Here is a 26,289-nt window from a genome sequence, read left to right as displayed (position 1 = left end):
ATGTCCAATAAGGAATGGTTCCATTCATTTGTCCTGGTTTTTTTTAAATTAAATTCTTCCACTTTTTTATTGACCTCTCTCTGCTTAAGGTTTCCTTATTTGGATGAAGTGATGTCCTGCTGCATGCTCCAGGTCCCTCAGTACTGCTCTTGTAATTGGTAGTAAGGAAGTCTTGAAATAAGTCCTGGGCTGATGTGTCGTATGATTCAACCTTTCCCCTTCCCACCCATCTCCGTTCCTGCAGGAAAACACCTGCCCTTGGCTCTGCTTCTTCTGCAACAACGCAGGAACTTGCTAAGTAGAGAGTGATGGCTCTCTCTGAGACAGTGAATTAGAGCATCAACCTTTTGTACTACTTGATTAAAAATCAAAGCGAGCTTGGTCTTTTGGCACAAGACTACTTTAAATCCATTAAGCAGATTCTGCACGTGGGGCAGTTGTTAATCCTTCAGGTATAGAAACATAGAAAATAGGTGCAGGAGTAGGCCATTCGGCCCTTCGAGCCTGCACTGCCATTCAGTAAGATCATGGCTGATCATTCACCTCAGTATCCCTTTCCTGCTTTCTCTCCATATCCCTTGATCCCTTTAGCCATAAGGGCCATATCTAACTCACTCTTGAATATATCCAACGAACTGGCATCAACAACTCTCTGTGGTAGGGAATTCCACAGGTTAACAACTCTGAGTGAAGAAGTTTCTCCTCATCTCAGTACTAAATGGCTTACCCTTTATCCTTCGACTATATCCCCTGGTTCTGGACTTCCCCAACATCGGGAACATTCTTCCTGCATCTAACCTGTCCAGTCCCGTCAGAATTTTATATGTTTCTATGAGATCCCCTCTCATCTTTCTAGACTCCAGTGAATAAAGGCCCAGTCGATCCAGTCTCTTTTCATATGTCAGTCCTGCCATCCCGGGAATCATTCTGGTGAACCTTCGCTGCGCTCCTGTATCAGATATCTATGACAAAGTCCCACACAAGGGATTAGTGTGCAAAATTAAGGCACATGGTATTGGGGGTAATGTATTGACGTGGATAGAGAACTGGTTGGCAGACAGGAAGCCAAGAGTGGGAATAAATGGGTCCTTTTCAGAATGGCAGGCAGTGATTAGTGGGGTGCCGCAGGGTTCAGTGCTGGGACCCCAGCTATTTACAATATACATTAATGATTTAGACGAAGGAATTGAATGTAATATCTCCAAGTTTGCAGATGACACTAAGCTGGGTGGCAGTACGAGCTGCAAGGAGGATGCTTGGAGGCTGCAGGGGGACTTGGATAGGTTAGGTGAATGGACAAATGCTTGGCAGATGCAGTATAATGTGGATAAGTGTGAGGTTATCCACTTTAGTGGCAAAAACAGGAAGGCAGATTATCTGAATGGTGACAGATTAGTAAAAGGGGAGGTGCAACGAGACCTGGGTGTCGTGGTATATCAGTCATTGAAGGTAGGCATGCAGGTACAGCAGGCAGTAAAGAAAGCAAATGCCATGCTGGCCTTCATAGCGAGGGGATTTGAGTATAGGAGCAGGGAGATCTTACTGCAGTTGTACAGGGCCTTGGTGAGACCACATCTTGAGTATTGTGTGCAGTTTTGGTCTCCTAATCTGAGGAAGGACATTCTTGCTATTGAGGGAGTGCAGCGAAGGTTCACCAGATTGATTCTCGGGTTGGCAGGACTGACATATGAAGAAAGACTGGATTGACTAGGCTTATTTTCACTGGATTTTAGAAAACTGAGCAAGAATCTCATAGAAACATATAAAATTCTGATGGGATTCGACAGGTTAGATGCAGGAAGAATGTTCTCAATGTTGGGGAAGTCCAGAACCAGGGGTCACAGTCTAAGGATAAGGGGTAAGCCATTTAGGACCAAGATGAGGAGAAATTTCTTCACTCAGAGAATTGTGAGCATGTGGAATTCTCTACCACAGAAAGTTGTTGAAGCCAATTCATTAGATATATTCAAAAGGGAGTTAGATGTGGCCCTTATGGCTAAAGGGATCAAAGGGTATGGAGGGAAAGCAGGAGTGGGGTACTAAAGTTGCATGATCAACCATGATCTTGAATGGTGTTGCAAACTCGAAAGGCCGAATGGCCTACTCCTGCACCTACTTTCTATCACAATTCTAGAAGACAAACTGCGAAATCAGCGAGAGTTCGAATAAAAACGAAAAGTAGTAACATCCATCTACCAGCCTTCTTACCACATCCTTCAAATCCTTTGATCTCTACAAGTACATCTAATTACCTCTTGAACATATGCATGCTGATATTTCTGAGACTCACCTCAGCCTGAATGCGAAATGATGCAGGACCATGGATTTACAGATATTCTGCTTTTTCTTTCAGTTCTTCTCAAGAAGCCACAAGGTCTTGGCTTTCAACTTGCATCATTTAAATATATAGGGTTGGATTTTCGGTTGTCTGTAGCCTCAGTTAGTGGCCAGATGGGGTGTTAATGCGAGCGTTTGAGCTTAGCGACCGGGCGCGTAGCTTTTAGCGCCTTGACAGAAAATTCATTCAAGGCTCACCGGAGGCGCAAACTGCTAGCGCCTGGCTGCTGATGATCACTCCGATCATGACGTATTCCTGGTGCAAAGCGCATGCTTGCGCCCAGTCGCTAAATTCGGTGCGTGCGCCTCATTGAGCACCCGCCAATAACAACGTCTGGAAAAACAGTCGGTACAGGCTTGCAGAGTCGTTAACTGGTGGCTACTTAAAGGGATAATAACTTTTATTTATATAGCGCCTTTATCATAAAACGTCCCAAGACGCTTCACAGCAGTGTTACAGACAAACAGATAAATTTGACATCGAGCCACAGAAGAAATTAAGGCGGATGACCAAAAGCTTATTTAAAGAGGTTGGTTTTAAGGAGCGTATTAAAGGAGGAAAGCAAGGTAGAGAGGCGTAGAGGTTTAGGGAGGGAGTTCCAGAGCATAGGTTCCAGGCAGCTGAAGGCCCGTCGACCGATGGTTGAGCAGTTATAATGAGGGATGTTCAAGAGACCAAAACTTGAGGAGAGCAGACATCTTATGGGGTAGTGAGACTGAAAAAGATTACAGAGCTAGGGAGAGGCAAGGCCATGGAGTGATTTGTAAACAAGGATGAGAATTTTTAAATCGAGGAATGAGGAAACATTTCCCTTGGAGGTCACAGTTTTGTTTTCACAAAGCATGGTGCATGAGGCTGAGAGTTTGAAACGGCAGACAGACATAACAGTACAGGTTGAAAACAAGTGATTTTGCAAACTTTAATGGGTGCATTACTATGCCATGCCTTTAAGACTCGGCTTTTCCCGGGATCTGTTGCGGACTTCCGTACGTGCACAATGGGCCTGCAAAATGTACCAACCAAACTTTGGTTATCACCCCACCGCCTCCCCAGCTCTGCTGTGCAACGACTTGATTTATCGCCCCTGTCAGCTCTTTGACCAATTCTGACCAATTGCTGGGCGGAAGGCACTAAAAGTACCTCTCCGCCTGGATTAACGGCGCAACAGAGGTGCGACCAAATTTCTCCCTCTTAGTCTCTTACACAGAGGCATTACATTCTCTGCTAATCAGTTTCAAAATGTATTTACTTTGGTTCCTTTCAGTGCTGAAACATGCAAAGGGAGTTTTTTGACCAGTGTATCTTCTGCATTTGTCTGATGCCCTGAAAATGAGTACAGCAGAATTGCTGCTAATTTTGTGTACAATCTGATTGACTACGCATCTATTTCCTGTTGCCCACTGTCCCTGCTTCACCCACTTCTGTTCGAGTCAGTGTTTTCAGTAAGCTTATTTCAGAACTTGTGGCCTTCAATGAAGTGTGCTTAGAAGGTTTAGATTATGATGCCTCATTTGTTTCATTAGAGTTTATAAATACTGTTCTATAATTCTCTACAAATGCAGGAAAAAATACAGAAGATGAAACATAATAGGTTAGCTGTGCAGCTTGTCTTAATTGTTTGCTTTAAAATGTAAATCATTACAGACTGATGCAGTCACACTCTTCAAAAAAAAATTATGCTGCACGTCAAGTCAGTGAATCATCTTTCTTTCCTATCTCCATTTTATCCGCTGTCCTTCCTCCCTTTCCTGAAGATGCAGGACAGAATATTTCAAAGCTCGCAGCGAGACAAACAGCGGGCAACTTACTGGAAAATCATTGGCCCTGCAATTTATTTAACAACTGGCATCAATGGTCAGAAAATAGTGGACAGTGTACCCACAGTTTTCCCATAAGCCACCTGTGCACTGCATAAAAGGTCCTGTCAGTGTCATAGGGCCTCGGAATATTGTACCCACTATCTTGTGGTGTGCAATATAAAATTCCACTGATGCTTTTACCTAGCTAAGCGAGTATTCTTATTGTGTGTGCTTAGATACTGAATGCCAATAGTCTGTACGATCATGGGATGCCATCAGAGCTGAGGCCAATCCTGTTCTTGCGTGACGTCCACATACAAGCACGTTCCAGCAGTGGAGGTCGGTGATGAGAAGCAAGAACCCTGACTGACTTTTTCCCCCTCCCAAACCCTGAGGCCAATTGTTGAGCCACTGCTCAGCTAAGATCACCTAACTCGGCATGTAACCGGGATCAACCAGTGATTTTCCGGAGTCCATATGGCTCAATACAACAGCAGGCAGAACTCTTATCCACGAGGCATCGGGAAAGCTGTAATAACACTCTCCCTTATTTTAAACATTTTCTCTCTGCTCAGGAAGTGAAACGGTGTCTGCACCATTGACAGTATCAGTCGTGAAATCGTATCTCACAGCATTAATAACTGCAGACAGCATTACATCTTAAATGCAACACTTAGTGCTGTTCTGTAAATCCTACTAATCTTATTAAGAAACTAGCAGGACAAATGGTTTTCGGGGGCTTTTTGTAAGCAATCCATTTTCGTCCTGTATGATTTAATTTATTTAGCATTATAAATACTAATACCAGAGTCCTGGAGATTAGATTTCCTCTTCTCTTTCCTTCACTGCTGCGGTAAGTGATTTATGTTAACTCGAGAGAAACGATGTTAGAAAATGTCAGCCTTTTTTTTATGGTCCACAATATCATCTTGAGAAGAATAAAGGGAACAGCTGCCCAGTACTCCGCAGTGAACAGGGGTACCTCCTCCTTACTTAGTCTGTGCATCTGTGAGGATGGAGCTTCTCAAAATACCAACTCATACTCTGACTCTCTTGCATCAAATAATTTCTTTTCTCTTTTATTTTCCCTGCCCCCCCCCCCCCCCCCCATAATTTTTTGTTCCTCTCCTTAAGGGGGTTGACTTTTGCTGAGGTGCAGTTCCACAAGCATCTGTCAACTGCTTTTTAATTACATCGCATTACCTTGAGTTTATAGCACAGAAACAGGCCGTTCAGCCCAACTGGTCCATGCCGTCGTTTCTGCTCTACACAAGCCTCCTCGCACCCTACTTCATCTAACCTTAGCAACATAGCCTTCTATTCCTTTTTACCCTCATATATCCAGCTCCCCTTAAAGGCCACCTATGCTTTTTGCCTCAACTACTCATGTGGTAGTGAGTTTCACACATTTTAACCACTCTGGGTAAAGATATTTCTCCTGAATTCTTCATTGGATTTATTTGTGACTATCTTGTCCTTATGGCCCCTAGATTTGGACTCCCCCCGCCCCCCCCCCCCCCACCACACACACACACACACACACACACACACACACACACACGTGGAAACATCTTCTCTATGTCTACCCTATCAAACCACTTGATAATTAACTACCACAACAAAGTCACTCCCAACCTTTTCTTTTCTAGAGAAAAGAGTCCTAGCCTGTTCAGTCTTTCCTGATAGTTATAACCTCTCAGTTCTGGTGACATCCTTGAAAGTCTTTTCTGTACCTTCTCCAATGCCTCTATCTTTTTTGTAATATAAGTTTAACATAACTTCCCTGATCTTCAATGATATTCCTCTCGAAATGAACGTGAAAAGTTGAGCTTTTTCATCTCACCAGAAGGATCTGGGAGAGACTTGTCATTTTTGCAAAGTAGATGGTGGAAGAACTGCAGACTTTTAAGAGTTTTGCGAGCAGGTCGAAAGGTTATGCGTTCAGAATTGGGGTGCACCTAAAAGTGTTGCTCACAGGTAGCTCAGGATTTGGATCACAGATTAGAAAAATAGATGAAAAGGTGTGGCAATTCTTCTTCAGCAGTCCCTCGGAGTTGAGGATGACGTACTTCCACACTAATACGAGTTATCAAGTGACTGAAGAGTCCAATGTGGGACCGACAGTCTCTGTCACAGGTGGGGCAGACAGTGGTTGAAGCGGTGGGTGGGGCGTTTGGGCTGTTTGCGCTTGGCTTCCGCTTGCTCCCAGCGAAGAGACTCGAGGTGTTTGGCGCCTTCCTGGATGCTTCTCCTCCACTTTGAGTGGTCTTGGACCAGGAATTTCCAAGTGTCGGTGGGGATGTTTCATTTTTTCAAGGAGGCTTTGAGGGTGTCCTTGAAGCGCTTCCTCTGCCAACCTGTACTTGCTTGCCGTGACGGAGTTCTGAGTAGAGCGCTTGCTTCAGAAGTCTAGTATTGGGCATGCAGATGATGTGGGCCGTCCAGTGGAGCTGATCGAGCGTGGTCAATGCTTCGATGCTGGGGATGTTGGCCTGAGCAAGAACACTGACGTTGGTGCGCCTATCCTGCCAATGGATTTGCAGGATCTTGCGGAGGCAGCGTTGGTGGTACTTTTCCAGTGCTTTGCGGTGCCTGCTGTACAAAGTCCAATAGGTAAGCAGTGGCTGGCATTTAAAGAAATATTCTATAATTCTCAACAAAAATACATTCCATAAGAAACAAAAACTCCACTGGAAAGGTGATCCATCCATGGCTAACTAAAGAGGTTAAACATAACATTGGATTGAAAGAGGCTTATAATGTTACGAAGAATAGTAGTAAGCCTCAGAAATGGGAGAGTTTCAGAAAACAGCAAAGGATGACCAAAAAATTGATAAAGGAAAAAATAGACTGTGAAAACTACCAAGAGATATAAAAACAGATTCTTAAGAGCTTCGACAAGGAATTTTGGTAGGGAGAATAGAAAAACAGAATATTTTTTAAATGGTGAGGAACTTTTAAATGTTGGTGTTGAGAGATTTGGGTGTCCTTGTGCAAGAAACACAGAAAGCTAGCATGGTGCAGCAAGCAATAAGAAAGGCAAATGGCAGGTTGTCCTTTATTGCAAGGGGGTCAGAGTACAAGAGTAAGGAAGTCTTGCTACAATTGTACAGGGCCTTGGTGAGACCATACCTGGAGTAGTGCGCACAGTTTTGGTCTCCTTATCTCAGGAAGGATATACTTGCCTTGGAGGCGGTGGAACAGGGGTTCCTGGGATTGATTCCTGGGATGAAAGGGCTGTCTTATGATGAGAGATTATGTAGAATGGGCCTGCACTCTCTGGAGTTTAGAAGAATAAGAGGTGATCTCATTGAAACATACAAGATTCTGAAGGGGATTGACAGGGTAGATGCTGAGAGTTTTTTTTCCCCTGGCTGGAGTGTCTAGAACAAGGGAGCCTAGTCTCAGGATGTTAGGCCATTTAAAACAAAAATGAGGAGGAATTTTTTCACACAGAGGGTTGTGAATCTCTGCCCCACAGGGCTGTGGATGCTGAGTCTCTGAATATATTCAAGGCTGAGAAAGATAGATTTTTGGAGTCATGGAGATCGGGTGAGAAAGTGGAGTTGAGGTCGATGATCAGCCATGATCTTATTGAATGACCCGAAAGCCTACCCCTCCTATTTTTTAATGTTATGTTCTTAACCTCGCCTGCCTTTTAACTCTTAAGTACTTAATCTGTAGCAATCCAGGTAATTGCAGTTAACTTGTACATTTGATGGGTCAGTTGCAGGTTAGTAAATAGCTTGTATATTTTAGGCTTCGGAAAAAAGTGCCTGGCTATCTTTCACTTTTCTTGAAGCTTGTTTTGCATCAGTGATTAAAATGTGATATCTGGAGTGTAATGCACACACAATAAATGCAAGACTTTTATACAGCGAAGACCGTGCGAGAGAGAGATAGATGGCCAAAAATATAAAACAAAACCGGGATAGTAAGGGATTGTGACTGAAAAGAATTGCCATTCTGCACATATTTTCAATTAATGCTGCTGTGACAGCCATGACTTTCTATTAAACCTGTGCTGCAAAACACGTCCAGAGCGAGTGATCATTGTACATCCTGCACGAGATGCTTCATTTTCCTGCAATTTTGTGTTGACTAAATAGTAATGTTGAGAATTAAATTCTCCTATGAATCTCATGACCATCGTTCTATTATAGTGATAATACAATCACTTGTATTCTTAGACATTAAACTCCAATCGCCCACACATGAAAGCATATTGAACTGCCTATTAAACTTCTCCAGATTATATTGTTTTATTATTTTTATTTCCCTCGCTCTCCCTCTGATCGAGGCGCTGACTCTAGCTGTGCCGCTGTTCCTTGGGCTCCCCTCCAGTATCTCACCCAAATGAGTGTCAATTGACACATGAGTCTAGATACTGTGTGTAAGCAAGCTGTTCGACCACAAAAGGCATCCAAGCCAAGCAGGGTCTTGTCCTCGCCCAACAGTCACACACTCACTTCCTAGCGTGCGTTGCGGGATAATGTACAGGAGTGTATGATTTTTTTTTAATTAGCACAGGAGCCATAAAATGGAAATCCGCTTTATTTTTTAAAATCACAGATGGTCCTGAGTGAGCATGAGGGCTGTAATTTGATCTTTGGATTCAGATGATGCTGTAATCAACTACTGCCATATTCTTGCCATTTTTGACATCATGCGAATCTCACAATTAAATTACAGCCTTGTTACTTGCTCCTAAACCATCAATTATGTCCTTCCATATCCATACACATTTGAAGAATTATTTGATTTGTTTGAAATGAAAGGATTAATCTTGGTGATTGACAGTTTGATCCAAGCTACAGCACCCACATTCTTATTACTTTTGTTAAAATTTAATTTGTTGTGAATTTATCTGCATCTCATATAAATAAATGTAACTTAACCTTGTGTCCCGGAACTTTAAAGGCTGTCTGTCTCAGCTTACTACAGCATCGGAGGTGATCCTGGGTCCCATATTGCTGTTTTGTATTCTGGTTCGTTTCCTTTATGACTTCTGTTAATGCTGAAGTAAAGGTTAATGTCTTTTAAATCGTGTACAGTGTGCCGTATAGCAAGTGCCAATGCAATCTGACCACCTCTATACCATTGACTGGCTCATGCAAACAAAATCATTTGGAGTTGCTTTGCACAGAAAAAGCAATGTAGCCGTTCAGTTTACAGAAGAAAACCAAGCAAAAGAACATGCTGCTTGTTTTTTGAAACAGTCGTCTTACCAGAAAGACCCTTTTCAGTTTTCCTATGAGTAAAACCTGTGCATTATGACTCGGATGGCAAGTGGATGGGATCAATACCTCCTTGCACTCCTGGTACAGTTCTTGTGAATAATGGAAGAGTTTGCTGGAAGGATGTGTGATCACAAAGGATGAGCACTTTGCTGACTGTTTTACTAATGATTGGTTTAGAGTTGAAGGTGGAAAGTGGTTATGGACTCTTGGTATAAGTGGTTAAATCATGTCCAAAGGGACTGCATGACTCATTAACTGACTCCTGTTTTCTGGAAACCTCTTTTCACAGAACCGAGTTCTGGTTAATGTCCGATTACAATAAGCTTTTAATTTTCTCGGAATATTTAATTGGTTTGGAAGGATTCAGTGAACACAAGCTGGTGATGTGTTCGCTGTTCATAAAGTGCAGCTGTAAACCATCATTGACTGTGAATGGGGGATAGTCATACAGCAAGCTGAAATGCATACTGTCCTCGAGCCAGTTAGTTTAAACCTCCAGTATGTAGTTTGTTTGAAAGAAATTAACTGACATTGGCAATTAGCTACTTACTAACTCTTCACAGCCATCGCTCTCCAGCACGCGCTGCACCTGGAGGTGGTCTGCTCCTTTGAAGGTCCCGACCTGCTGATGGTCCTTGCAGGTCGGGGCCGTCGCGCCGAATGTCGGGTCAGGCCGCCTGGATTGGACGCAAGCAAGGTCCAGGTCGCTGATTGGAGCATGGGTAGATACAGCAGGAGTGGCGAATGATCGTGGAGCGACGTGATGGGGGCCCAGGAGAGGCGAGGGCCCAGGGGCAGCACGGGCCAGCCCACACTGCAATCTGTGTGCGCACTAGGTCCATGCAGTAGAGCTGGTCTCAAATCGTCTTGGTTAATCCTTGCCACTGAACCAAGACCTAGCTCTGTCAAGTCCGTGTGGTGGCTGGTGTGCAACGGCCACCCCACGTTAAAAAAATCCACGCACAGGCATCTTCCACCCTTCAACATGTAGTTCGGGCCATGGAATATTAGGTCCTTCATTGAAACACTTGTGAACTCATCCCTTTTTGGCGTGGAAGCAAGTCATCCTCGATACGAGGGACCGCCTATGATGATGACTTACTAACTGCTGCTGCTCATGCCGGTGTAAAAAAATCACACTTTACCAAGAGTTATATAACAAAGTAGAAAAACACAAAGCATAGAATGAGGTGAACACCACTGTTGACTCTTAACCCATCACTGTAGTTTCAGCTTCTGTTAATTCAGCACCTTCACACCTTCTGGCTCGGTCACTTGTCCCAGTTCATTCTTTGTGTTATCAGCATTCGGATGTTTAAACAAAAATCAATATTTCAATTTTTCCTTGCTCCTACCATCTAAATGCTTTATTCAAAGCCAAGCTTGCTGTCACCTAACAACCACTTCTTGATTTATCTAACCATCCATTCTACTGTTTTGAACTTTGGTGGTGTCCTGCGCAATGCACCATGTCCTTTCACCTAAGATTCTCTATTTTAAAAATAGACAAAGACACCCCTCCCCCAGTGGCCTCAGCAAGTTATCCATTGAAAAGGTGAGCCTGACCGATCAACAAGATCCCACCTGCAATCCCTGGTCAGTGTTGGTTGGGTCCGCTGATCTCTACCTGGGTGACAGAAAAGGAGGTGCAATTGGCCTTTACTCCTTGTCACAGTACTATATAGCTCCACCTAATACAACCATTGCTGTAAATACAATAAATGCATGTGACGAGGTCACCTGACAAGTTTCTGTAGAGCCATCTTGTAAGTGTGTGTTTGTAATGTCGAGAAAATATATCAAAGTCACTATCCAGCAAAGCCCGCTGGAAGTGCTTGTGTGGACATTTGATGAGGTCAGGGTTCGGCTCAGCTGTGAAGACTCCTGCAGTTAAATATCCACTCCCTAGGCTCATACATGAAAAAGATAATCGTTAAATAGCAAATAACAAACAACATTAATGATGATCCTTTGTAACTCATTTTGAAAACATGGGACCAATGTGCTGAAGGCTCTTTACCAGTGAATTTGGAACAAATAAAATATTAATTAACTGAACAATTAATCCCTAGATATAGCTATGCCACTTGCATCTACCCAACAATGTGGAATTTTGCTCACATATGTCCTCTCCAAAAAATCAGATTCAATCTTACCTACCATATCAGCCTCCTCATCATCATAAAGTACTGGAAGGAGCCATCAATAGTACCATCAAGTGATACCTTCGCACTAATAGTTTGCTTTCCAATGCTCAGTTCAGCTACTGCCAAAAACACTTGACTCCAGACCTTATCACAGCCTTGATCCAGACATGGGCACAAATGCTGAATGCCAGAAGAGAGTAGCTGCCCTTGACATCAGGATAGCAGTCGACGGTATGGCCTCAAGGAGCACTGGACAGCTGAGGAAAATGTGGGCCCAAGGGAAAAACTCCGGTGGCTGGAGTCATACCTGACACAAAGGAAGCTGGTTGTGGGTGTCGGAGCCTCAGGACATCACTGCAGATTTCCTAATGAAAACATTGTTGGCCCAACAAATTCAGCTGCTTCATCGTCATTCCGTCTGTCATAAGATCAGGATTTGAGCCTGTTCACTGATGATTCCACAGTTCAGCTCCGTTCACAACTTCAAACAACCCGTGCCAGCCTACAACAGGACCTGGATAACACCCAAGCTTGGATGTGGCAAGTGGCAGGTATCATTTGCACCACATAAATGCCAGATAATGTCCATATCAAGCTAGAGAATGCCAAGGCATCTCCCCCCAACCTTCAGTGGCACCACCATAGCCACTTTCCCCTACCATTGGCCACAAGCTTAACTGGACCAACCACATCAACACTGGCTACAACAACAGGACGCTGAGTACCTCGTGACGAGTGGCTCACCTGACCCCTCAGAGACTCCCTGCCGTCTACAACGCTTGAGTCAGGCGTGTAATGGAAACTCACCACTTGCCTGGATGGGTGCAGCCACAATAACACTCAACAAGCTCAGCACTATCCAGGACAAAGTGGCTTGCTTGATTAGCCTCCATGCCACTGGACTGAATATGCAATCCCTCCACCACCAGCACAGCGTGGCTGCAATATGTACAATCTACAGGATGTGGTGCAGCAACTCACTAAGGTTACTTCAACAGCTACTCCCTCCCCTGCAACCATCAACACCGAGAAGGACAAAGAACAGTAATGTCATGTAAGTCCCATCACCTCCAAGTTTCCCACGGGTCACGCGTCATTCTGACTTGGGTATATATCACCATTGCTTCATCACCGCTAAGGCATTATCCTCAAATTCCTTATTTAACATCATTGTAGGAGTACCATCATCACAAGGTCTGCAGCAGTCGAGGTGAAGACCCACAATCACCACCTCAGAGCAGCAAAGGATTGGCAGTAAATGTGGCCTTGTCAGCATTGCTCAGCATGCCCTAGTAAGTCGAATTACACAAATCAGATGCTCATTAGTGTCTAAATCAGCCAGAGTGGGTCTAAACTGAAAATGAGCAGATCTATCAAGTAAAATAACAAAACCAATATCTGGGGCAAGTGGTGTGGTATGGCATGACAAATCTTGCAATTTTTTGCAAATGCTGGAATTTTGATTAAGAAGTCCTGAAGACAAGATATTCAGAATATCAAATGACTTGCCCTACTGTAATATCTTAAAAAAATAACTGACATTTATTTCGGCAAAATGAGTGAAATTTCCCTGTTAGTGAAAAATAGGAGAATGCTTGCCATTCTTCTGAAATAATGAAACCACTAATAAAATTATACTCAGAAATCGCACATTTGAAAGCCGTACACCATTTTGATTTTGTTAGCGAATTGTTGGCTGAAGATAAAAGGGGATTTCTTTCTGTTTTTGTTTAAAAGAGGAGTTTTGCTCCATTGTCTTCACCTGTAGAACGTAATATTTAATCAGATGTCCAACATCCGGCCTACTCTTTCAACCTCGGGCATTTTATTTGGTTTAAGATTTTATATTTTATTGTAATTGTTTGGAATTCCAAACGCATTCATTTTCATATCAAATCCTTTTGGCTAATAAAGAATATAAATAAACCAGCAGCATTAAAAAAAAAATCAGTTCAGGAAATGTTATTGAGTTACTCAAGTCAAATAAATGCAATCAATTCTATCCACTCGGTGATCCTTGACTGAATTTCAGAAAAAAAGAGCTCAGTAGTTAGCTGACAATAGTGGTGGTTGTACTGCATGCACCTGTGAGTATGCTCTCTCAGGTTTGTAGAGCTGTTGAGTCAGGAGTGGCTTAGCCAGTCACGTGACGTTCACAAGTCTCAATAAAACCCCAGCCAGTTGGGTTCAGAGATCCACAATGAGGCATGTGGTTGTGAGCCTGGTGGATGAACTGGTAATGTGTAGTGTGATAGTTAAACCTTTTGCGAATAAATTATCTCGTTTTTAATAGCAGTGTGTTGCTATGAATTCGTAAGGAAATAACCCATGAAGCAAATACATTACAGTGTTAGTGCAGTGCATTCGAGCCTTGATAGATGTGGTATATTCACAGAGCACAAGCACACACAGCTTCCAACATGGCAGGCAGCTCTCTCGGAAGCCTCCGGAAATCTGCCTGGTTTTGTTTATTATTAGCTATGCAGTTGCAGTACACAATACGTCCACATCCACAGTGTGGAGCTATAAACATTACAAGCTTACAGACATTACACTTCTTCCTCCTTAATGAAGAAGCCATCATAACAAACATCATACATAACTTTCATGTTTGTACATAACACAGGATATAAACTTATTTTTTTCCATATTTACAAATTTAATTTTGCCACTTGTTTTCTGTTTCGAAGAGGATACCTTTGCTCTCAAACAGAACCTTCCAAACATGGTGTAGATTTCTCACACATTCGAGGCTCATCCTGAGGAATGTTTTCCTCCACGGAATTTCCTTGATTTTCATTTGAACTCACTCTAACTTCAGGCTCTTTGTTCATTCTGATTTTCTCCTGGATTTGTTCCAGTCCATTGGATTTAGGATTTGCTACTGGTATATCAAAACTATCTGATGAGTCAGAAATAATTGAATCATTCCCACCTTTTAACTCCTTCCATGTCTGTCGGTAAAATATGATCAATATGAACAAACCTAACCTGTCCATTATCAAACATCTTTACCAAATATGTGCGAGGACCACATATCTTCACCACTCTTCCTGGTCACCACTTTAACCATTTATGGTGATGGTTCTTCACTCACCTTCTGGTTTCATTCCACACTTCTCTCTTTTACTCTACCTCTATCATGATTCTCTCTCTGTCTTAATTGTGTCTTTTCTACCGACTGTGCCAAATTTGGTTTCAACAACAAGAATCTGGTTCGTGGCTGTCGTTTGAGAAACAACTCTGCTGGTGTTCTACCTGTAGTTGTATGAGGAGTATTTCGATATGTAATCAAAAAATTAGCCAATATGACAACTGTCGTTTCCTTGGATTTGGATCTAACATTTGTTTTATGAGGGCACGTTTTACAATTTGTACAGTGCGCTCTGCTGCACCATTCGAAGCAGGATGGTATGGTGGAACCTTGGTATGTTTCACACCATTTTTGCTCGTGAATTGTGCAAATTCTTCTGAACGAAATTGTGGGCCATTATCCGAAACAATTTCTTCAGGGAAGCCAAATGAAGAAAATAATTTTCGTAAAATGTCCAATTTTTTACTTGTTATTATTTTGCACATTGGAAACACCTCAACCCACTTCAAATGGCTATCAATCACAATGAACAATTGTCCTTTTAACTCAGCAAAATCAATATGTAGCCGTTGCCACACCCTGGGAGACCATTTTCCATGGCTGTAATGGTACTGGTGGTGGTAGCTTGCTTACCGATTGACATGTCGTACACTGACTCACGATGTACTCCATATCTTTATCAAGACCTGGCCACCATAAATAACTGCGTGCAAAACTCTTGGTCAAGCACATCCCCAGGTGCTAGTCATGGAGGTCTCCTAATAATTTGGACCTGAATTTATTTGGTATAACCACTCTTGCACCCCACATGATACAATCTTTATCGACTGATGATTCATTCCTACGAATGAAGAATGGATGTGTATCTTTGTCTGTTACCTGGTTTGGCCATCCATTTGCAATATACTCATACACCTTTGACATCACTGGGTCACGTTTGGTTGCTCTACCAATCTCTTCAGCTGTGATTGGCAGTTCATCAGTGTATGAAAAATAAAACACTTCTTCCCTATCGGGTATAACTTGTGATGGGGAAGGCAATCTAGACATTGCATCAGCATTACTGTGATCAGCTGATCGTCTGTATTCAATATCACATGTATATGCTGACAAAATCAAAGCCCATCTCTGCATTCGGGCTGCAGCTAATGTTGGAACTGGGGACTTTGGATGGAGAATTGCTGTTCGGGGCTAATAGTCCGTAACGATGGTAAGCTTATGACCATACAAGTATTTGTGAAACTTCTTGACCCCCAAAATTAATGCCAAAGCTTCCCTTTCAATTTGCGCATAATTACTCCACTGGCACTGAGAGTGCGTGAAGCAAAAGCAATTGGTCTCTCCTCCCCACTACGTGATACATGAGAGATCACTGCCCCAACTCCATACGGAGAGACATCACATGCTAGCTTAATCTCCTTAGATATGTCATAGTGAACTAACATGGTGCTCTCTACCAATTTGCTTTTACACTCCTTGAATGCTGTATCGCATTCTTTTGATCACCTCCAATGGACCTGTTTTTTTCAAAAGTTCATTCAGTGGATGTAATACTGTAGCCAAATTTGGTAGGAACTTCCCATAATAGTTCAAAAGACCCAAGAATGAACGAAGTTCAGTGATATTCCTACGAGTGGGTGCATTTCTGATTGCATCCAATTTTTCCATAGTTGGATGGAAACCATCTTTGTCTACTCTGTACCCTAAGTACTCCACTGAGTTTTTAAATAACTCACATACGAGCAGACACTCATTCTCTGTGCTTCTCTAGCCGTTTGAGGACTTCATTCAATATGTTATTATGGATTTGCCTATTTGGTGCTGAAATTAGTATGTCATCCAAATAACATACTATCCCTTCAATACCTTGCAAAATCTGGTTCACCACCCCTTGGAATATGGCAGGGGCGGAAGACACTCCAAACGGTAGCCTATTAAATCGATATAGGCCTAGATGAGTCTTTATAGTCAAACATGACTTGGACTCCTCATCTAGTTCAAGCTGTAAGTAGGCATTCTTAAGATCCAGTTTTGAGAAGATCTGACCACCTGTCAATGTTAACAAATCTTCTATATTCAGCAATGTATTGGGGACATTACCCTCTCGAACCTGGTTTACGGTTACTTTATAATCACCACACGATCTTACCTTACCATCGGACCATAGGTACAACAACAATGGGTGTAGCCCAATTACATCGATCTATCTTACAAATAATGTTCTCAGTCTCTAGTCTTTTGAGTTCTTGCTCAGAGTTCTTGCTCAACTTTCTCCTTGAGTGCATATGGTACGGAACGTGGCTTGTAGTAAACCAATCTAGTGTCCTTCTGTACCCTGACACTCACCTTGTAGCCTTGGATCGGACTGCCCGATTCGCAGAACACCTTCGGGATACTTCTTGATAACCTCATCCGTTGATGAAAATCTCGCTTCCCCTCAGAAAATCTTACTCCAATCCAGCTTCAGTGAGCTCAACCAATTTCTTCCTAGTAAGGCAGACTTGTCTCCTTTCACTACTATTGGAGGCAAGTTCTGAAATTGATCTTTATATTTCACCGGTACGGTGATACGACCTACCACAGGAATTTTCTCTCTTGAGTAGCCTCGCAGCTCTATCTTGGATTTCTCCAGTTGGAAATCACGCAATTTGTCGAGGTACAGCGACTCCGGTACTACACTCACGGATGCACCCATGTCAATTTCCATTGGTATCTTGAATCCCGCAACATCTATGAGGATTTTGATGATTTCCGAATCGCTGTCCGTTAACCTCGTGCTCCTGATGACATGTAACTCTTTAACATCTCCTCGTCCTGTTGTTCTTCCATGCTATGTAGTCTCTTGGGATTTCCACTCATTGCTTTGAATGCTGGACTCATAGCTTTGAAAGCTGGTTTACCCTTCAGTCAGCATGCCTTCGCAAGATGCCCAGTCTTCCTGCAGAAGAAACACTCTGCCTTCACGTATGGACAACTTTGAGTAATGTGTTGACCCAGGCACCTATAGCATGACTTCGACGCTCTGTTAGAATTTCTAGTTTTTGAGACTTTGGGCCCCCACCGTCTTTTACTTTGAACCTGCAGGTGATTTACCTCGGTTGACTGACGACCGTAACTATTATTTAATTCTCTGGAATACTGTTCGGCCATGCCCATCGACCTCGCTGTCTGACAAGCAATCTCAAAAGTCAAGTCATCTGTCGTCAATAACTTCCTTCTAATCGCATCATTTTTCACTCCACAAACAAAACGATCCCGTAATGCTCGGTTTTGAAAGTTTCCAAAATTACAGTGCATCAATAGCTTTTTTTAATGCAACGATGTAATCACTGATACTTTCATCAAACTTTTGATTCCGAATCCCGAAACGATAGCTTTCAGCAATTTCTAACGGTTTGGGATTATAGTGCTGCTCCAGCTTCATTAAAATCTCATTAAAATTTTCATTCCTGCCACCTCACTTGTTTTCAACTCCCTTGCCTTGCATCCCCTCGTGGGCACGTTTTTAAAATTTATTCACAGGATGTAGTAGCTCAGTTGAATGGGGAAGGGAGAGAGGTTAAGAGGATTCATTTTATGCTTGGGGTTGTTAGGGCAAGGCCAGCATTTATTGCCCATCCCTAATTGCCCTTGAGAAGGTAGTGGTGAGCTGCCGCCTTGAGCCATTGCAGTCCATGTGGTGAAGGTACTCCCGTAGTGCTGTTCGCGGGGGGAGTTCCAAGTTATTGACCCAGCGTAGTGCTGCCGAAGAAGCCTTGGCGAGTTGCTACAATGCATCTTGTAGATGGTACATAGCCATGGTGCGCCGACGGTGGAGGGAGTGAATGTTTAAAGTGCTGAATGTGGTGCCAATCACGCGGGCTGCTTTGTCCTGGATGGTGTTGAGCTTCTTGAGTGTTGTTGGAGGTGCACTCATTCAGGCAAGTGGAGAGTGTTGCTTGTGCTTTGCAGATGGTGGAAAGATTTTGGGGAGTCAGGAGGTGAGTCACTCGCAACAGAATACCGAGCCACTGACCTGCTCTTGTAGCCACAGTATGTGGCTGGTCCAGTTAAGTTTCATTGAGCGTCCCCTCATGGGCACCTTTTATAGTGCGCAGGCCTTGCAGTATGGGGCAACCCACTGCCCAGGTTGTCACGTATCTCAATCAATTCTCACCTTTCCCATTTTATAGCACAAAAGGAGGTCATTCAGCCCATCACACCTGTGCCGGCTCTCTGAAAAAGTTATGCATTTAATCCTATTCCTCTACCATTTCCCTGTGCTTTTTTTTTCATTTTCAGATATGTATCCACTTCCCTTTCACATTGTATTGTGAATTCTGTTTCTACTACTGCTTCTGATGTGGCTTTCAATGTCCTAACAGTCCTCAGCATTAACTGTATCCTCTTAACCTTTCTGCCTTCAACTCTGGATTTCAAATGAGCTACCAGCAGCTGGAAAAAATGAATTTTATAACACTCCCTATTGATCCTAAATTTTTCAAAAGAAATGTAAGTTAAAAAAGGATTATGACATAACAGTTTTGAAGGATATTGATGATCACTTTCCCCGTTTGCAGTATTTTTGGGGGTGAAATCATTGAAATATCGCTTTTCATAGTGCCTCTGAAGTGCTGTCCCTCGTCAGCAGTTTATTAATGTGAGTAAGGATTGACTGGGTCCATTTGCTTGTTGCCTTGATACTTCTGAATATTGGAAAACAGCTGATAACTGTAAGTGAGTCATGCATGCATGTAGTTCACATCCACCTGGGATTGAACTGATTCCATTTCTGGTGTTTCTGGACATTTGTTCTGATTGCTGGATTGAACTAGTTTCCACGTGTGGACAAACAGATGGAACTATTTATCATTAAGAGTCGCAGTGGGAATTCAGGCGTCTTGTGCCTAATACCCCGTTTATACTGTCACTGTAAATTCACATTTGTGCTGAAATTGCAACTTAATGGCAATAACTAGGGAAGTATGAAGAGTGGGAGAGCTATCTTCTCCGCCTGAATTAAAATTTCCAACCTTTCTCTTTTTTTTTAAATCCCTGGGGCTGCACAGCAGGCGATTGGCATTGTGCTTGATACAATTAGCTTTGCTTAGTATAACACCCAATTCTGATCTGCTAGATAGCTACTGTAAATGAAATATTGATCTTTGTAGGTTGTTTATACTGAAAGTAAAGGATACCTGAGAGTGATTACAAAGTGGTAATTTGCTCAATGGGTTTAGATGACTTTATATTCAGATTAATTGATATCCATGGGACAGGGGTACTAATGAAATCATAACTATGTGAGCAAAGCTTCAACGTTTTCTAGCTGACCTTTGAATTCCTCAATGAGATTACTGATCTATAATCACTGTAGGATATCCGGTTACATGATATGCTAAATACATTGTGTGTGTGTGCAGGCTTTACTTGGGATCATGAGCGAGGACTGATTTCCCTTCCCTGCTCCCCCCTCCCTTACTAGCCCAGTCTTAAGCTAATTGTGTCACCCCCTACTTCACCACAGCTGAGGTCAACTAACTTCGAACAGACGAGTGATCAAACCTGGTACTTTCAGTATCAATTTTATCAAGTGGTAATTATTTGTTGAGGCCTGGACATATGAGAATTGGTACATGCTGGTTCAGTTTGAATACTTTACGCTCGTAAGTTGACTCAGTGCAACACTTCAGTGTAATCCCAGCAGAACCTGATCTCAAGGGGTTGAATGTGTTCTTTACTGAAATAATGTCCAAATGAGATGTTCGGTCTGTGCATACTGCACCGGTACCAATCTCTGATCAGGGAATGTCACGTCTCTATATACAAGGGGTTAGCTGGTATGAAACCTCTGCGTGATCTAATATTCCCACCACTTGTGCTTATCCTTTTGTTCAGTCTAATCCAATCTTTCTTGCTCTTGTTTTTTCCCCCCCAGGAGGTACGAGTCGCGACCCGTCTGTGCTGAACTCCAAGGGGATGTCCTCCGCTGCTATCAGAAGAACCCGGACCAGACTCTCAGCTGCTCTGCGTTGGCCAAACAGTACGTTCACTGCATTAACTACGCCAAACAGGTGAGCACAGTAACGTCGGCCACAAAGCTGCACACAGGCATGCAGGAGTTGGAAGGTGGGGGTGAATTTATGGACTTTAGTGAACTGAGCTTCAGTTCTCAGCTACTTTTATACTCATTCACCTTTGAGTGCTTTTAGCTTCATCATTTAACCCCTTCGCCATTGGGATGCTCTTTTTTAAAAATTATTTTATATATGCCCCAACACCACCCCCCCGCCCCCAAAAAAAAAAGTCAGCATGTTACAATAAGCTTTCCCTAATGGACAAGATATGACGCGGCTGTGCTGTTTTCCATGGTGAGAAATTGCCCACTGATGCTCACCCATGGAGAATAGCCACTTGGATGGAGCACCAGGGGACTGCCTTTGCTAATGGAACTGTACCCCAATAAGAATCAGGAGCTCTTGGCGAGGGATAGGTGAGGTAAGTGTTTTTACATTGAATTTACAGCACAGAAACAGGCCCAACTGGTCTGTGCCAGTGCTTGTGCTCCACACATCCCTCCTCCCAACCTACTTCATCTGACCCTAGCTGCATACCCTTCTATTCCTTTCTCCCGATACAGCTCCTTCCTGTCCCAGTACTGGTGCCAGTATATTTAATAAACAACCTAGGTATCATATTTAACCCTGAAATGAGTTTCCAGCCACATATCTGCGGCATAACTAAAACCGCCTTTTTCCATCTCCGTAACATCGCCCGCCTCCGCCCCGCCTCAGCTCTTCTGCTGCTGAAACCCTCAGTCATGCCTTTGTTACCTCTAGACTTGACTACTCCAACTCGCTCCTGGCCAGCCTTCCACATTCCACACTACGTAAATTTGAAGTAATCCAAAACTCAGCAGCCCGTGTACTAACCCGCACCAAGTTAAGATCACCCATCACCCCGTGCTTTCTGACCTACATTGGCTCCCAGTTAAACAGCACCTCGATTTCAAAATTCTCATCCTTGTTTACAAATCACTCCATGGACTTGCCCCTCCCCTATCTCTGTAATTTTTTTCAGCCTCACAATCCCACAAGATGTCTCTGCTCTTCAAATCCTGAACATCCCTCATTATAATTGCTCAACCATCGGTGGACTTGCCTTCAGTTGCCTGGGCCCTAAGCTCTGGAACTCCCTCCCCAAGTCTTTATGCCTCTCTACCTCTCTTTCCTCCCTTAAGATGCTCGTTAAAACCTACCTCTTTAAACAAGCTTTTGATCATCTGCCTTAATTTCTTCTGTGGCTCAGTGTCAAATTTATCTGTTTGTCTGTAACCCTATTGTGGAGCGCCTTGGGATGTTTTACGACGTTAAAGGCGCTATATAAATTATTATTATTTTATCTCAGTGAGATGGAAAGCAGCAGTTCCATCTAGCAATTATAGATCAGTGCTCTTTTGTGAACGCGTGCAGAACAACGATATTCAATTACTACGTTAAACTAATTTTCAGCTGCGTTATTTAGAAACTATTCAACATCTCTCGCTGTTAACATAGAAACATAGAAAATAGGTGCAAGAGCAGGCCATTCAGCCCTTCGAGCCTGTACTGCCATTCAATGAGTTCATGGCTGAACATGCAACTTCAGTACCCCATTCCTGCTTTCTTGCCATACCCCTTGATCCCCCTAGTAGTAAGGACTACATCTAACTCCTTTTTGAATATATTTAGTGAATTGGCCTCAACAACTTTCTGTGGTAGAGAATTCCACAGGTTCACCACTCTCTGGGTGAAGAAGTTTCTCCTCATCTCGGTCCTATATGGCTTACCCCTTATCCTTAGACTGTGACCCCTGGTTCTGGACTTCCCCAACATTGGGAACATTCTTCCTGCATCTAACTTATTAGGCAGCTGCACGGAGTGTGGCAGAGATGGAATGATGTAAGTGAGAAAGGCATCGAACTGAGAGACCCAAGTAACTGAATGTGGCATCATGTAATTACTATGGGGGACAGGCGAAGCAGTTCACTGGGAAACAAAGTCATGTATTAATTAAATGAAAACAGAAAGTTCAGGAAATGCACAGCGCACCAGTCTGCATCTGTAAAGGATGTGTACCCTTTATCAGTTAGAGATGGGTATTTTTTCCTGGACTCGTGTTTAACAAATTTATCAAAACAAAAGAGGAAGAAAAACAAAAGTGAGGTTTAAGATCTATTGGCCGGGATTTTGTGGTGCAAGTAACAGTGAGGCTATCGGCGCTCAATATTATTGAGGAGTAAATCGGACAGCAACTTCCTGCACATGCACAGTTAAACACAGAATTCAGCTGTCCGAGTTGCCCTGCTCCTCCAGAAACTTAGCTACACCAGTATCTCGCAGAGATAATCACCATTGAAATACATAAAGGGCGTGAAGTTGAGGTACTTACCCACTGAACACGCTAGAAAATGTTGGGGCTTGTTGATTCAAGTGTAAATTAATTTTTAATGGGGTGATGAGTCTTAATTACTGTCAAACAACTTCGCTGGCACTGAAAATGAACTTTTACAAGTGTGATGTCTCATTCCTTCAGATTTTAATTATTGGCGATTTTAGAAGATTAAAATGAATGTTGGATGAAGGGGTTGACTTACGAGGAAAGGTTGCGGAGGTTGGGCCTCTACTCATTGGAACTCTGAAGAATGAGTGGTGATCTTAACGAAACGTATAAGATTATGAGGGGGCTTGACAAGGTGGATGCAGAGAGGATGTTTCCACTGATGGGGAGACTAAAACTAGAGGGCATGACCTTAGAATAAAGGGCTGCCCATTTAAAACAGAGACGAGGAGAAATTTCTTCTGAGGGTTGTAAATCTGTGGAATTCGCTGCCTCAGAGAGCAGTGGAAGCGGAGTTATTGAATAAATTTAAGACAGAAATAGACAGTTTCTTGAACAATAGGGGAATGAGGGGTTATGGAGAGTGGGCAGGGTAGTGGACCTGATTCCATGATCGGATCAGCCATGATCGTATTAAATGGCGGAGCAGGCTCGAGGGGCCGTATGGCCGCCTCCTGCTCCTATTTCTTATGTTCTTATGTTTTTTTACTTTGTCTTTGTGTCTTTTATCTCTCAATCCCATCTTTCTTTCCGTCCATTTCACTTTCTGTTCATAATTTGACATTGAATTAACAACTCAAGCTTATACTTCCTGGTTCAGACTCTGCGTGTCTCAGGAAGGATGCTTCAATATGATTGGTTAAGGAGACACACTGTTGCTCGCCCTGTTCACACAGGTCCCAGTTTCCCTGTAAAGGGCGCCACGCTGTTTTGACACACTAATAACTGCACGTTGCAGTGCAAAAGCCCACAAGAAAGTCTGTGTGTAAGTGTAATAAATGGCTAGTGCCGTTCATTTGCCGCTGACCGCAAAACCCAGGCCCTTATGGTATTATAGAAGTGTGCCAATGTGTAACTCGGTGTGTTAAAAAGACAAGTCTGAAGGCTCTGTGCCTCAATGCGAGGAGTATTCGGAATAAGGTGGATGAATTAACTGCGTAGATAGCAGTTAACGGATATGATGTGATTGGCATCACGGAGACATGGCTCCAGGGTGACCAAGGCTAGAAACTCAACATCCAGGGGTATTCAGCATTTAGGAAGGATAGACAGAAAGGAAAAGGAGGCAGGGTGGCGTTGATGGTTAAAGAGGAAATCAATGCGGTGGAGTAAGGAAGGACATTAGCCTGGATGATGTGGAATCGGTATGGGTGGAGCTGCGGAATTCCAAAGGGCAGAAAACGCGAGTGGGAGTTGTGTATAGACCACCAAATAGTAGTAGTGAGGTTTGGGACAGCATCAAACAAGAAATAAGGGATGTGTGCAGTAAAGGTACAGCAGTAATCATGGGCAACTTTAATCTACATATAGATTGGGCTAACCTAACTGGTAGCAATGCGGTGGAGGAGGATTTCCTGGAGTGTATTAGGGATGGTTTTCTCAACCAATATGTCGAGGAACTGGCCATCCTCGACTGGGTGATGCGTAATGAGAAGGGATTAATTAGCAATCTTGTTGTGCGAGGCCCTTTGGGGAAAAGTGACCATAATATGGTAGAATTCCTTATTAAGATGGAGAGTGACAAAGTTAATTCGGAAACTAGGGTCCTGAACTTAAGGAAAGGTAACTTCGACGGTATGAGGTGTGAATTGGCTAGAATCGACCGACAGAGGATACTTAAAGGGTTGACGGTGGATAAGCAATGGCAAACATTTAAAGATCACATGGATGAACTTCAGCAATTATACATCCTTGTCTGGAGTAAAAATAAAACTGGGAAGGTGGCTCAACCATGGCCAGCAAGGGAAATTAAGGATAGTGTTAAAACCAAGGAAGAGGCATATAAATTGGCTAGAAAAAGCAACAAACCTGAGGACTGGGAGAAATTTAGAATTCAACGGAGGAGGACTAAGTATTTAATTAAGAAGGAGAAAATAGAGTACAAGAGGAAGCTTGCAGGGAACATAAAAACTGACTGCAAAAGCTTCTATAAATACGTGAAGAGAAAAAGATTAGTAAAGACAAACGTAGGTCCCTTGCAGTCGGATTCAGGTGAATTTATAATGGGGAACAAAGAAATGGCAGACCAATTGAACCAATACTTCGGTTCTGTCTTCACAAAGGAAGATACAAATAACCTTCCGAATGTACTCTGGGACAGTGGGTCTCGTGAGAATGAGGAACTGAAAGATATCCTTCTTAGGCGGGAAATTGTGTTAGGGAAATTGACGGAATTAAAGGCCGATAAATCCCCGGGTCCTGATAGTCTGCATCCCAGAGTACTTAAGGAAGTGGCCCGAGAAATAGTGGATGTATTGGTGATCATTTTCCAACAATCTATTGACACTGGATCAGTTCCTATGGACCGGAGGGTAGCTAATGTAACGCCACTTTTTTAAAAAGGAGGGAGAGACAAAGGGGGTAATTATAGACCAGTTAGCCTGACATCAGTAGTGAGGAAAATGTTGGAATCAATCATTAAGGATGAAATAGCAGCCCATTTGTCAAGCAGTGACAGGATCGGACCGAGTAAGCATGGATTTATGAAAGGGAAATCATGCTTGACGAATCTTCTGGAATTTTTTGAGGATATAACTGGTAGAGTGGACAAGGGAGAACCAGTGGATGTGGTGTATTTGGACTTTCAAAAGGCTTTTGACAAGGTCCCGCACAAGAGATTGGTGTACAAAATCAAAGCGCATGGTATTGGGAGTAATGTACTGACGTGGATAGAGAACTGGTTGGCAGAGAGGAAGCAGAGAGTCGGGATAAACGGGTCCTTTTCAGAATGGCAGGCAGTTACTAGTGGGATGCCGCAGGGCTCAGTGCTGGGACCCCAGCTCTTTACAATATACATTAATGATTTGGATGAAGGTATAGAGTGTAATATCTCCAAGTTTGCGGATGACACTAAACTGGGTGGCGGTGTGAGCTGTGAGGAGGACGCTAAGAAGCTGCAGAGTGACTTGGACAGATTAGGTGAGTGGGCAAATACATGGCAGATGCAGTATAATGTGGATAAATGTGAGGTTATCCATTTTGGGGGCAAAAACACGAAGGCCTGGGTGTCATGGTTCATCAGTCACTGAAAGTGGGCACGCAGGTACAACAGGCGGTAAAGAAGGCAAATGCTATGTTGGCCTTCATAGCTAGG

General features: G+C 43.1%; 1 protein-coding gene across 1 annotated transcript in view; it reads left to right on the top strand.

Annotated features, from left to right (window-relative positions):
* Positions 1-26,289, top strand: part of chchd3a (coiled-coil-helix-coiled-coil-helix domain containing 3a) — a 334,738-nt gene that overhangs the window by 304,845 nt on the left and 3,604 nt on the right. The window contains exon 9 of the mRNA XM_070897189.1: positions 20,536-20,671. Coding sequence (XP_070753290.1) covers positions 20,536-20,671 — 136 coding nt within the window. The remainder of the gene's footprint in view (positions 1-20,535; positions 20,672-26,289) is intronic.

This window comes from Pristiophorus japonicus, chromosome 13 (genome assembly GCF_044704955.1).
Source record: "Pristiophorus japonicus isolate sPriJap1 chromosome 13, sPriJap1.hap1, whole genome shotgun sequence".
NCBI lineage: Eukaryota > Metazoa > Chordata > Chondrichthyes > Pristiophoridae > Pristiophorus > Pristiophorus japonicus.
Note: the sequence above shows the minus strand (reverse complement) of the source record. Positions and strands in the feature narration are given on the sequence as shown.